The sequence below is a fragment of the Pteropus alecto genome, unplaced genomic scaffold (assembly GCF_000325575.1).
Source record: "Pteropus alecto unplaced genomic scaffold, ASM32557v1 scaffold141, whole genome shotgun sequence".
NCBI lineage: Eukaryota > Metazoa > Chordata > Mammalia > Chiroptera > Pteropodidae > Pteropus > Pteropus alecto.
The window spans coordinates 146,790-161,966 of NW_006430459.1; the positions used below are offsets into that span (position 1 = coordinate 146,790).

General features: G+C 37.4%; 1 protein-coding gene across 1 annotated transcript in view; it reads right to left on the minus strand.

The window, feature by feature from the left end:
- The window catches only part of GABRA3 (gamma-aminobutyric acid type A receptor alpha3 subunit), a 191,986-nt gene that overhangs the window by 39,215 nt on the left and 137,594 nt on the right, over window positions 1-15,177 (minus strand). Inside the window, exons 6-7 of the mRNA XM_006904791.1 lie at window positions 12,396-12,478; window positions 718-861 (exon numbers count right to left, since the gene is read on the minus strand). Coding sequence (XP_006904853.1) covers window positions 718-861; window positions 12,396-12,478 — 227 coding nt within the window. The remainder of the gene's footprint in view (window positions 1-717; window positions 862-12,395; window positions 12,479-15,177) is intronic.

A 15,177-nucleotide genomic window follows, 5' to 3' on the forward strand; every position in this document is an offset into this window, starting at 1 on the left:
TATGTTTTTCAATATATACAATATATATATGTATATATTTCAAAATATGTGGGCCCAAGATATACTCCAATTTGCAAAGTGCTCTAAGGCCAGTCGGCAATGAGGACGACTCTGTCCTCACCCCTGCACCTAGTCAGTTTCTAAATAGGACTTGAGGCTACAGAACAATATTCTGTGTTCAATTTACCAGTATCCAAGAATGAGCAACTGAGAGGACCTGGAAAGTTTTACCAGACTTCTTTCTGAGATGGGCGATTCACTTAAAATAATTTCATGCCTCATCCCGGGACCTCCTGGCTGTGCACCTGGCCTCTCTTGGGGTTATTAACTTGCCACCTCAGCACTGGCAGAGTTCAGCAAATGTCTCCATGAAACTTTTTTAGGCTCAAAGTTCATCAATCCCATCATTATGGCTTCCCTTTGCCTTCTCTTCTGCTACAGTCCCTTGACCGTCTACACCCACTCCCCAAAAGACAGCGGGACATGGTGGTTAAGAGCCCGGGCTTGGAGCCGACCTGCCAGGGTTCAGGTCTTGACTCTGAAATTGTATAATTGTGACATGGCGCAGGCCCATTACCGAATACCTCCATGCCTCAGTTTCCTCATGATCATAGTACCTACATCACAAGACTCTTTCGAGGATTACACAAGTTATTATAAACACTTAGAACAGTGACTGGCACAGGTTGCAAAATGCTTGTTAAATAAAATAAATACCTGTACTAGAGCGGATTATCTCTGTCCCAACGACATGGCCCAGGAGGTCATACTGATTCAGGCGAGAGCCATCCTGTGCTACTTCCACAGACTTGTTCTTCCCAAGAGTCCAAGAATAAACCACTTCGGCTGTTGTATAGGCATCTAAGGCAGAAAAAGGTCGAGAAGGAGAAGTTAAAGGAAAAGAAAAATGATTATCCTTGACACTAAATTTGCATGAGATTGAAATACAACTTCTATCTCAAAAGATTTCTTGGTATGTGTTCTCTCTTGGAAGTACATTTATACATCCATCTAATAAACAATCATCGTATAACTACTATAGTTTATGCTGGGTACACAGAAGTGAACCCAAAGTGGTCTGTTCCCTCACTGACCCACAATCTTTTGGACTGCCAATAGATTGTTAAACTTTTCTTTGGAGAGTAGAGAGTAGGGGCAAGGGAGGAATGGCTAAAGTATTGTCTAATGCACTTGTCACAAATTCAAGTGCTTACGGGAGCTACACAGGTGTCTTAAATAAATAAAGCAGGCTAGTTGTAAGAAAAATTAACTGCCGGAAATATAACGAAAATTTATTTAATTAATTATAGGGTGCCCATATGAGATACAGCAAAAAAAAAAAAATTGTACTAGGGATATTTTAAATTAAAAAAAAATGAAAAATTGAGAGTAGCAATAAATAAAAATTATAATTTTCTTTTGGCATTTACCACCCCTTCGATTTGCGAACCAGAAACCTACCACTTTTTTTTTTCTGCAGCAAGGTGTTACTGTCAAGTCTTATATTTAGAATTCCAATGTCCAGTACAGAATTTAGTAGAGATTAGTTTTAACAGGCATATAGGTAAGGGGAATGGCGAGGGAACGAGGGGTGAGGTTATTTCATTTTAGTCAGTATCTTACAGGAAGAGACTCGCTTTCTTTCCAGACGTGGATTGATTCTTGGCAGAGTGGGTTTTATGTTCAGGGTGAGCACCTGGCCCTAACTCAGGCACCTAGGCTCGTTAAAGGCAAGCTGACCGCCAGCCACACTGCTCACTCATTTCATCCAAGTTTTGAGCTATCTGTCGTTCAAGTCAGTGGAGGCTATGGCAGCTGCTATGTCCATAATAAACTCTAAACATTTTACCACAAAGAAAATAATTCCTAGTGAATCTACCAATGAACAATCAAACTCCGTGTCCCTACAAAACTTTGCAACATTGGACGTAAATTTCGTAACAGTTGGACATTAACCCTTCCTCGCATGTACTAATTGTGATCTTCCTATATTACACTTCTAAGGACATTTTTGAATATACTCAAATAAACCATTTCCTAATGTGGGTGTAATGAGCAACATGCCAACAAATTCTTCATTCACATCAAAATTCTCATTGAAATCAGGAAAAAATACACATAACCCTATGGCATGTTTTATATCTGTGCTCTCATAAGCTACAGAAGACAATACCACAGGAAGTCTAACTTTTCCACATAATACACCCTGATTGGTTTCAGGCATTTCTTCAACACACTGACAGAAATACTTCTAGTTCAACATATAATTTCTCCCCTGATTAATAGACATTTTAAATAAGGTTTGTATCTATAAAATATCTTGATGCCTGGAAAGGTTTGTTGCTGAAGGCAAAATCGCATTTCCCAACAGCAACAGTCTGTGTATGAATTCAATCACAAAACCTGTTGAACTTTCAGGTTCAATTTAAAAAAAATAAATCATAAACACAATAAATAAACAAATCTGGAATTTTATGTGACATTTCCCAAATTTCAAACCTTGGCAAGTGATTTTAAAAGTTATAAACACTGTACATATTAAGCAAATCACATCTGCAAACCATCAATTTGCAAACTCTGGTCTATAGACTTTCTCTCACCAATGGCTATGGTCTTTTATTTGTTGTGATTCAGTCTTGGAAACATAGCATCTTCTGCTGCCTGTGGGCTATCTAGGGCTCCCAATTGGAATTGTAGATCTTTAAACTGCTATCACCAAGAAGAAAGGGAAATCTCCTCAGTATTCTTCTCGCGCCCTTATCGCAAATTTATTCTTAAGACTATTAAGTGAAATGTAATTTCACAAGGCCTTTGTCCTCTCATTTTCCTCAGCACCTTCCATCTTTAGTACATACGCTTGGGGTTCCACTACTTCAGAAAATCATCTGTATATGTCTTCTTATCTTTGCTCTGTAGATGGTTGTAACTTCCTATGTTTAAAGGACGATGCAATGTTCTGCTCAATATATCTAAGAGTTTGACAATGTAACAAATAGAACAGGTCTGTTCAAGGCAAAGGGTACGGAATGGGAGATGTTTTGCACCCCTAAGAAAGAAATTTCTTGCTGGATCTCTTAAGCTGAGTACCTCGAGCAGATAATATGAGCCCCCAAATCCTAACATGTCCTAGTACAGATGTGACAATAAATTGTGCAGCTACCAGTACCTTAGAAATGTCACTGGGCCCAGAGTGGCAACTTGCTTTATGCAAAAAGCAATGGTTTTATTTCTTTGAAAATAGTACATGAGAACAGAGGGCTCTGTGGAGAAAAAAAAATATTCTCTTCTCATATGATGGAGGTCAAAGCAGGAAAGGCATGAACTGATAAAGAAAAAGAAAAGGGAGAAAATAATTTTTAAAAATTGAAAACTACCGGATTCGGTGTCTGCTCTCAATCTGACCTTGTACTGGTAAACAAAGGTTAATAAGTCACAGTAACTGCCATCAGGGTGCCCACAATCTATTGGGGGAGACAGAGAGCGTACGACAGTCGACAGTCGTAGTACAAGCCTGAACATGAAAAGCATTCACACTAGTGGAACAAGTGTTAAATGAAACCAGAGGAGGGTGCTGTGGCCTCTGCTTAGAGCGGAGTGTTGGAGAAGGATTCAGAAAGTAGACGTTACTTAGAGGAGGCCACCTTGCATACATGAAAGGTCATTCCTAGCAAAAGAACACAGCGAAGGCAAAAAGCAAATGAAAACATGGAGTGTTAGGGGATTTCATGGTATTCCTGGACTTCTAGGCTAGAGAAAAGCTGAAATAACGTTATAACACATCCTGATTGCCCACACTGAGAAGTGAGGGTTTTTGGTCCATAGGCTACAAGTTATTGCAGACCTGCTTAAAGCAGAGAGATAACATGGCCAGATATATACTTTGGAAGGCTCGCTCTAGCTGCAGTATGGATGACTGGTGGGAAGAAGTGAAGCCGAAGCCAAGACAACAGCTAAAAGGCCATCACAATGTTTGCAGTATGTGACCCTTAGGGCATAATATATAGTAGTGGACAGTGGGCTGAACTGAGTGGGACAGAGAGGAGATTTCAGAGGTAGAACATGTTATAACTGACGGCTTTTCATGACGGTTAAGGAAAAGGGGAAGTTTAAGGAAGGATTCTAGATGACTCGGGTTGTAGCTTTTGCGAGTTAGGTCGATAATGATGGAATCCATTCACCCATGGGGAACAGAACTCTGTCCCTTCAGGCCTTCTCTTCTCTCTTTTCTCCAAGCTCCATGGGTTCCTTTAATCCTCAGCTTCCCTCCCGTAGAGTCCTACCTCTTCTCAGTTCCAATCACTTTATTTTTATGGAGGAACAGAGGTGGAGTGCGGCGGATACTGCAGAAAAGATATCTACCAGATGATTAGAACTACTCACTCTGTCAATATGGCCGCGTCAGTATATGTTATATGGGCTATGATGGCACAAGCATCTCCTTGCTTTTAGTTGCTTTGCCAAATGTCTCTTTCTATTACTTAAGCCTTGGTACATGTCAAGCCCCAGGAAAATGGCAAGTCAGAAACAATCCTGCCACAATGGCACCACTGAGAAAGCGTTCCCTCTGAACGCATATTGTCAGAGATTGCTTGCTTACTTTCTTGATTCCGTCACTCATTCAATGAATATTAAGAAATTATGTTAGATAGTTAAGGTACGGTGGTCATAAGATATTTGAGGTCACGTCCCTTCATTGAGCTTACAGGATAGTGTGGAAAGACAGAAAATAAATAACTAAACAAAGAGGATAATATCAGATAGTAATATGTTCTGTGGAAAAGTAAAACAGAGTTTCTGAGGTAGGAGGGGGTTTCGGGACATACAGTGATCAGAGAAGACCTCTTTAAGGGGGTAGCTTTCCAGTCGAAACATGTAAAAGGAAAAAGACCCAGAACGTGATGGAGAATATTCTTCAGGCCACCAAAACGGCAAGTGCAAAGTTTTCTGAGTGGGAAAGATCCTGCAGTGTTCTAGGAACTGGCCGAAGGCCAGCATATAGCGGGGAGAGAGATGGAAGAGGTAAGTAAGAACTAGAATATAGGATCTAAACCAAGACAAGAGACTATGGCCATGCTACCCTGAACAAACTGGATCCCGCCTGATCTCAGAAGCTAAGCAGGGTCAGGCCTGGTTAGTACTAGGAAGACCAGATGCTGTAGGTGTAAAAAATAAAAAAATAAGGGATTGTAAGCTGACAAGGTCCTCGCAATCTGTGAGGTCAATCAAGGGTTACCTTGCCTAAAAAAAGATAAAATAAAATAAATAAACCAAGACAAGAAACACAAAAGAAGGTTTTATAGAAAAAATAATCAGTTTAGTTTGGGTATATTCAGTGAAAATACAATGTTTGATGAACCTACACCTACAGCCTAAAGTTGGCAGACGTATGGAAATAGACATATATGGAAATAGACACTGTATAGGTTTATAACTAATACAAATACTTATAATTCTCAGAACTTTAAGTTATCCAAAATGACAAGAGATGTTATAGGTACTAGTTACTGGCAAATAAGGACAGAGTTTTGTATTTTTTAGCACAGGATGTATGTGCTTTTGCATCTATTAAGATGACCCGGTGGTTTTTGTCCTTTTTAAAAAATTAATACAGTAGCTTATATTCACTGATTTTTGGATGTTAAGCCAAGTTTACATTCCTGGGATAAAGTCCACTTAAAGGTAGTGTATAACCCATTTATAAGTTGCTTGATTCCGTTTGCTAGTATTTTGTTGAAGAGTTTTGTGTCTATATTCATAAGGAATATTTGTGGTTTTCTTTTCTTGTGAACTTTGGTTTCGGTATCAGAGTAATACTGACTTGACTGAATAAGTTTCAAAATGTTACCTCCTATATTTTGCAAGACTTGTGAAGACTTAGTACTAATTCTTCTTTAAATATCTGGTAGATTCAATGGTGAAGCCATCTGGGCCTGTGCCTTCCTTTGTGAGAAGTTATTAAATTACTAATTTAACCTCTGTACTTTTTGTAAGTCTAATAAAAATTTTTATTTCTTCCTCAGTGTCGGTAGTTTGTGTGCTTCTAGGAAGTTTTCCACTTCATCTTGACTATCCAATTTTTTGGTATATACAGTTGCTCATACTATTTCCTTATTATCTTGTTTATGTCACAATTTTAGTAATTTGATTTCTCTCTATCTCTCCTTTTTTTAAAAAACTCGGTCTAGTTAAAGGTTTATCAGTTTCGTTCATCTTTTCAAAGAATCAACTTTTAGATTCTTTAATTTTCTTTAATGATTTTCTATTCTCTCATTTAATTTCACTTCAATATTTATTACTTTCTTCCTTGTTTTGGGTTTAGTTTGCTCCTCTTTTTCTAGTTTCTTAAGGTGGAAGTTCAGGTTATGGATTTTAGGTCTTTCTTCCTTTTAATATATGCTTTACCGTTATAAATTTCCCTCTGAACAATGCTTTAAACTGACGCATTCCATAAATTTTGATATGTTGTGCGTCGTTTTTAATCATTTCAAAATATTTTCTAATTTCTCTTGTGATTTCTTCTTTGACCCGTTGTTTACTTAAGAATAAGTTGTTTAATTTCAACGTATTTGTGAATTTCCCAAAGTCCCTTCTGTTGTTTTCTAATTTCATTCAATTGAGGTCAGATAACACACTGTGTATGGTTTCAATACTTTCCAATTTATTGAGTCTTATTTTATGGATCACCCCAGAAAAATGTTTCACGTGCACATGATAACGTGTATTCTGATGTTGTTTGGTAGAGTGCAGTATAAATGTTTGTTAGATCTAGTTGGTTTATAGTGTTGTTCACATCTCCTATTTCCATGTTGATGTTCTGTCTAGTTGTGTTATTGAAAGTGGAGTATTCAGATTTTCAGTTATTATTGTTGAACTGTCTATTTCTTCTTTCAGTTCCGTCAGTTTTGCTTCATGTATTTTGGAGTTCTGTGGCGAGGTGCATATGTATCTTTATAATTGTCGTATCTTCCTGATGGATTGACACCGATATCATTACAAAATCTTCAAAGCTTCTACAGAGTGGGGAAGAAGAAAATGAGAATGGGGCTCCCTGGTCTTACTGAGAATTAGTTGTTTTTTTTTTAAACACTCCTCAAATTATTGTGAGCCTTTGGTTAGAGTTTGGAGAAAGTTTACTGTGACATTTTATGGAGGATCTTCAGAAGCCCTTATTCCACCATTCTAGAATTGCTTCCTCATTAGAGTTTTTTTTAAGGTTAATTTTAACTGCCCACTTAAGAATTTAAGAATTTAAGTCACTCCTTCCTTCTCGATGTTTCCTCACGCTTGTCCTCTCCCCTTCAACATACTGAGTTATTCTCTTTGTAGCCTCTAGATGTTAGTTATTCAGAAAACAGTCCTTGGTACTATTATCTATATAGAGTATTTCCTTAGTGATATCCAGCTGTGTGGCTTTAAATACCATCCACATGGATGACACCTAAATCAAGTCTCCAGTCCAGATATCTTTTCTGAACACCAGACTTATGTCCCACATAATCAGCACCCGGAAGTGCTATTTGCGTCCATTTTCAAGTACAACCCCCACCAAGGGTAACCATTATCCTGATTATTGTTTCTAGTGGGAATTCCTTCCTGGAATTTACCAGGAAATTTATATATTTTTCTGAATATCGAATGCTGAAAAAAAAAAAAAGTTGACAAATCAGCAAAATGGAAAAAAATATTATAATTTTCCTGTAAAAATTAAAGTATAACAATAGACATAGAGACGTCACTGATTTGAAGGAATCTATTAATGTCAAGTCAAAAGTGAAAGAAGGAAACAATAGCACGATGAGTCAAAGTCTTGAAATTTTCAGGTATCGGTACAGGAGTACATATTAATCCAATCGGTTAATTTTGCTTATTTTAAGTGTATGTCTGTGGCCCTGCGTGCCACTGATGGTAAAGCATCCTTGCAAATTATCTCTTGACAAGTCTATATGCTTAGTATACAATAAACAAGTGTTCTTTCAAGAAATACCAAGTTTGAGAAGCAAAATAAACCCTCAAACTGGCAATTTTGACTTTTGATTCAGTGTAGTGCTGTTTACCTTGCTAAGAGATCCTAATGTTGTTATTCGAATATATCCAATCAGATTTACTGGTGTTTTCCAGTGTTTGAGTATCTTCTGTACACAACTGGCCTTTGCCGTACTTCTAAACGTACTATCTCTTATTTATTAAAAAATAGTTGGATATCTGTAATAATGAGTAAAGAGCATGAAGAAGGTTGGGGTGTTTTACGAATAATACTTAATTTATAAAATTCCTGGGAATTCCAACTTTTATTCCCAAACCCCATAGTTTAATATGTCAATAAGTTAAAAATACTACCAACAGCAAAAACAGACAAAATATAAAGACTTCTAACATCGTAGACTAGTCGTGCCTGGTATATGTTATGTTATAAATGGAATCATGCACTATATATACTTATGTGTCTGGCTTTCGTTCAGCATTAGATCTGTGACCTTGTTCACGTTGATTGTGATATACTTAATTGTCATTATTGTATAGCATTCCATTGTGTGACTCTGTCACAGATTTTTCATTTATTTTGACGGAGATTAGGGTTTGGGTCTCCTAAAATTAACTCTGCTATGAATATTCATCATATGCCTGAGACATAAATAGTGATTTATGTTTGGAAATATACTCAGGACTAGAGATGCTAGGTTATGTGATATGTGTGTGTTCAGCACTGGTAGATACCACCAAACAATCCCCCCGAACCTTTGTACAAATTTACATTCCTATTAGCAGTACATGAGAGTACAGTTGCCTTCCACATCTTCACCAACGTTACGTATTTCCTAACTTTTCTCATTCTAGCATTCAATTAGCTGCAGAGTGGTACCCTCTGGACTTTAATTTGCATTTCTCTGCTGATTAATGTAACGGATCGCCTTATCTGTGTGTGACTGGGAAACTCTGTTTTATAAGGAGCCTACTGAACACTTTGGCTTTTTTTCTGTTGCGGTTTCTGACTACTACTTATAAATTTGTAGGGGATCTTAATTATTATGTATTTGAGTCATTTGTCATGTATACGCAAGGTAAATATTTTCTCCCATCCTGTGGCTTGCCTTTGTACCACTGTCTTTTGATAAAGAGAATTTCTTAATTTTAATATATTCCAAGTCATTCTCCTTTTTAACTTTGTGGTTAGCACTATTCTATGCCCTCTTTAAGTATTCTCGACCTCTTCCAAGATCATGAAGATATTCTCTTATGTTTTCTTTTAAAAGCTTTATTTATATCTACATTTATGCTTATAACTACAATTCATCTAGAAATCAATCCTGATCTCTCTGTCTTTCCCTCCCTTCTTCCTTCCCTCCCTCTCTGCAAGACTGTCTTACCTACTTGTGGCACTTTTATATTTCTATATAAACTTTAGAAGCAGTACTGTTTTCTTTGTATTTATCATGCTCGGTGTTTACTAACTTCTTGAATCTTTGGATTGATAACTTTTGTCAGATTTAAAAATGGTTGGCCTTCAGTTACTGAATTGTTGCTTTTGCTCTTCCTGTTTTTGCTTTTGGTCGGCCTTTAGTTACTGAATTGTTGCTTTTGCCCTTCCTGTTTTTCTTCTGCAAAATTATACATTACAATGTATTTTATTGTGTCCCACATTCTTCTTACTCTCTTCTGTATTGTTGTCTGTTCCTACTTCAGTTTTACTGTTTTCTATTTACCCATTTTTAAGTTCTCTAATCCGGTCTTCTGCTTCTTAAATCCATTCATTGAATTCTGAATTTTAGATATTGTACTTTTCCATAAGTAATTTCCAATTCATTCTTTATAGATTCCAGTTTTCTGTTGAAATTCCCTATCTTTTATCTATTTTATTAACATTCTTTTGAATTGAATATATTAACCATAGTTTTTAAAAGTCCCTATATATAAACTCTAGTATCTGGATCACCTATAGGTCTGTTTCCATATTTTGCCTTTTTGTTTTTCAGTTTTGGTTTTAGGTCACATGGTCTTGCCTATTGGTACACCTAATGATTTTTTTATCGAAGTCCATATGTTATATATAAAACTGGAGAGTTTTCCGATGATGTTGACCAGAGAGGCTTCATTCTTCCCTTGGCAACACAGATAGTGTGGGAGAATTTACCCCTTAAGCCATAAGGGACTGAGCTGACTTACAGTTTCGGTTAAAACCTGGTCTGTCTCTGCTGTTCCCTTCTAACTAGGACATAGCTTCTCTGGGGTTTTAAACTGAACCCTGGCCTGCCTTCCTTGTTATAGCATCGGAGGACTGCAGGAAAGCCAACTCTACTTTTCCAAAGGTTTTCAGATTGGTTTTTAGCTTTATGATTTTTGTAAATTCAAAATTCAGCAATAGTATTGAGAGGAGCATCAGCCAAGAGGTTTGAGACTTTCTAGAGCTCTACTTTGATCACTTTAGCTCTGTTTGACCATCAAAACTATTGCTTTTTTTTTTTTTATCATCCAGCAGCAGCAGCCCGATGCCTAGGGTCAAACTTGCAATTCCAAGCTGCAATCAATGGCCAGAATTAGCAAGTGACACTGTGCCACCAGGAATTATGAAGCCACGGGTCAGAAATTCATCTACGAGAGGTTCTAGCCTTTCTTCAGAATTTCTGCCTTGTCGTCCTTGTCGTTTCTATAGTTCTAAGTTTTCTCATTGTTCAGGAGGGGAACACTGTTCATCCACAAATGACTCTGTCTCACCCAGAGTGGAAATAATACTCATCTAACTTGATAGCGTATTCATTAAAACAAACAAAAAAAACTACACGTCACCTCTGAGTTCACTCTTTTTCTAATATTCCACGTCTAATTCATAAAAGATCCTTTGGGACCGTCCTTTACAATATATCCAGAATCAAGCCACTTCTCACCACTTTTGCCACCGTCACTCTGCTCTGCGTCATTATCACCTCTCATCTGAAATATTATTAATAACCTCTTAACTGGACTCCCTGCTTCTATCCTTCCCATACCAACATTTTCAACAGAGCATTTATAATGAATTTTTTAAAACGTAAGTCAGATAAGGTAATTATTTTATTCAAAATATTCTGATCGCTCTTCGTTTTTTTTCCTCAGAATAAAATTCAAAGCCCGTTAATGTCCCACAAGACCCTAGATGACCTGGCCTCTTCTTTCATCCCTTCTCTCTTAATGCTTCTCTTACTCTCTGACCAGCCACAGAGGCCACTTTGATTTTCCCAGAACAAGTCAGATATTTTTCTGACTCCAGATCATGTCCCTGGCTGTTCCTTCCACCTGGAGCACGACTTCCTCAGATAGCTGCAGAGTTAACATTTTTACCTCCTTAACATTTTGGCTCAAATGTCACTTTTTCAAAGAGGCCTATGCTGATCACCCTACTTTAAATTTCAATGGCACACCCATCCTCCACCTCTTGAAGGGACTCATCTCCCTTATTCTGCAATATTTTTACATCTTCCCGTGGTGCTTCTCATTCGACAACATCCTTTATACTTTTTAATTTATACTTTACTTTTTTTTAATTTATACTTTACTTTTTAATTTATTGTTTAACTTTCACCATCACTCTCTCTTCTATAATATAAGCTACACAAGGGCACGGTCTTTATTTTATTCATGGATGCATTTCAAGCTCCTGAAATAGAGCCTGGCACACAATCTGTAAATATTTGATAATGATTGAGAAAATATGTCACACGTAATTATTTGGGTCTTTTCAAATGTACTGTCTACTTCAAAACATAGAGCTCAATCTAATTTAGACATGATCAACACAGACCTTTAGATATTGCTCTGATGACTCCTTAAATGAAACTTACTCTGAAATTCTTAGAGGAAGAAACTCACTCAAATTCTGTTCAATTTGGATTTAAAATTCATTTGAAAATGGGCTATGTATCTATTCATTTCTCTGTCAGATTCACAGCTACTAGCAAAGGCAATACTCTCTAAAAATGAGAAACTCTCCAGAGTCTCTTCCTGTCTACTATTTACTGTAGAGAATTTGATAGAAGTGTATTTGATAGGATGCAGGTAGAATAGACATTTTTAAAATATAATAATATTCTATTTGAAGGATAGGAAGCTGCTACTATACTCTCTATAAGCTCTGTCTTGTGTCATCAGGATGATTTAAGCAACAGATGTCAATGTTTCAACCTAATGACAGAGAAATTAGTCTGAAATGGTGAAATAGGGTTTACGGTCTAGAAAGAAAATTCTATGAAAGGCTAAGCCTCCTCCTAATCACTTAGTACTACTCAACCCCACTTCCCTTTTACCATTTCCATATCAGCCTAGATAAAAGCCCTCAACTTTAAAAACAATTAGGGGACAGAATAGGTAATATCCGGTGTCTTTTGGAAGAAGATCAGGCAAACAGAAAGTGAGACAATACATACAGCTTCCAAACTTCAGAGGGCAGGCATGCACATCCATGGGAAAATCTTCCAAATGCATAGGACACTCGGCATGAATTGTTAACCTACGAGAAAAAGAACAGAAAATGAAATTAAGCTAAAAAGAGCAGTATTAAACACAAAGCTGAGTTCTTATTCATTTATCAACAACGGAGTGCTCTTAAGAACCGCAGGATTTTGTTTGTTTAGATTCACTGAGATCCAAGTCTTTATGAACACGTGGGATGGATTAAATCAACTAGACAGCCTCTCAAAGCGGAATCTAGTATTTAGATCTTTGATCAGATCTGAATGCCACCTTACCATCCTTAGAAAAACAAATATAGCTTATCTTCCCTAGCCATGCTCCCTTAGCTACTGCCCCCATCCAGAGAAGCCTAAAACATCAAGGTTCTGACTCATTTACTGAAAATTCATACCTGAAAAAATATTTGCACACTGATGTTCATAGCAGCATTATTCACATGGACATGGAAGCAACCGAAGTGTCCTATGATAGATGATTGGCTAAGGAAGCTATGGTAAATATATACAATGGAATATGACTCAGCCATAAGAAGAGATGAAATACTGCCATTTGCGACAACATGGATGGACCTCGAGATACTCCTGATAGCAGTTTAATTCGTTCTGAAATCATTCTCCTCAGCAGGCTATCATGTAAATTAACCAGTTTAAAGACTGCACTGGAGAAGAAAGATGTGTAGAAAGATTATCTTTATCCCAATAATGAACAGGCAAAAAGGATGGTTCTGCTGGTCACAGCAACTGCTATAGCTTTGCTAAAGGAGATGGCTCTTGATTGGCACTTGGGCTGCTTCTATATCTTGGCTATTGTAAATAGCGCTGCAGTGAACATAGGGGAGCATATATATTTTCAAATTAGTGCTTTAGGTTTCTTTGGATAAATACCCAGAAGTGGTAAAGAAGAGGTGGTACACATATACAACGGAATATTACTCAGCCATAAAAAAGAATGAAATCTTACTACTTGTGACAACGTGGATAGATCTAGAGGGTATTATGCTAAGTGAAATAAGTCAGACAGAGAAAGACAAATGCCATGATATCTCACTTATGTGTAGAGTCTAAAGAGTAAAATAAATGAACAAACAAAACAGAAACAGACTCATAGGGAACAGAACATACAGAAAACAAATTGATGTTCATCAGATGGGAGGGGGTTGGGGGCCAGGTGAAAAAGTGAGGGAATTAAAAAGTACAAGGTAGTTACAAAATACTCGTGGCAGTGTAAAGTACAGCTTACAGACTATAGTCAATAATGTTATCATAACTAGGTATAGCATCAGGTGGGTACTAACTAGAGTTACCAGGGGGATCACTTCATAAGTTATGCAAATGTCTAATCACTATGCTGTACACCCAAAATTAATATAAAATAATACTGAATGTCAACTGTAATTGAAAAATAAAATAGTAATTGAAAAGGAAATGGTTCTTGGAGAACTTATACACCCAGTCGTGTGTGCATGTGTTTGTGTGTGTGTGTACATGAAATGTGCATGCACACACACATACAAACATAGAGCAACTTACCAGGAAAAAAATACAAAGGAAATAGAAAACGTCAAAAACCTCAGAGGTCAAGTCTGAAGATCTCGTGCTTTCTTAACAGAGACAACACATGGGAGAGACTGTGCACAGATTCCTAAACGGAAATCGGAACGGGGTATGATTCGCCACGCCCACATAATCATTCCTTTGAGTTAGTCTAAGTAATCTATTTCAAGCTTTCCTCTCTGATTTCTTTCAAATTTTTTGAACTTCAACTTTCCTTGGCCCAATAGTAGCCTTCTACTATCGAGTTCCTAAGTAGGACCCACATGGCAAATTTTCAGAGTTTTGGGGAACCTAGCTCTGATGAGCTATTTCTAGCTAACCTGTATACCTCCTGATTATATCGGATTCAGTCTCCACCATCCTCTTGGAGTTCTTCGTGGTCAATTGTCCGGTATCTCCAATCCTGGCTAATTTTTAAAACTGGTAAATATGTGACACCTCACAAATGATCAGAGCAGCGACACTAGATATTGCTCAAAGCAGGCTGATTAAAGCTCAGGTGTGTATCTAGGCTGGAAGGCAGAAACCGAGTGTATGCCCTTTAGTAAATACTGACCCATCTTATTTTCGGATTCCCCATCTAAGCAATAAAAGTTTGGAACAAGTGTCCTTGGGGCTTTAACTAATCCCTCAGATGTTTACAGAATTTCTCATGTGTCTTGGACAAACCCTCAGTTCTCAAGTCAGCCTGCAATATCTCACCAATCCACCCTTTATTCCTAAGGTGTAAAGGGGATTTTATGACTCAAAGAATCTGACACTAGAGAAATGTATTTCACTGAGAAAGCTGCTCCTTGTGCTGGATGCTTAAAAGATTTCATGAGAGTTATATAAAGAAAATTGTGTTCTTTCTCTCCACTTATATTAGTATTTGTAAGATACTGCCTCTTATGAATAACACCAAGGGGAAATTACTTTATGTCTACCAGCAGTCCTGGGGACATGGAAAATAAGACCAAGACGAGTAGATTATCAAAGCAAAATAAAAAAGGTACTGATTTCTGATTAGGAACAGAATCGATTTATAACTTTCCTATCTTCCTTCCCACCTATCTCTTGTCCATCCCTAAGCAGAGCAGAGAGGAGAAAGCAGATATTGGCGAGGGTAGAGTACTTTGTAAGCCCGATTATGCTGTGCTCTTTCATTTCTGACCTCCTGAATCATACTGTCTGCCTTTCCTAC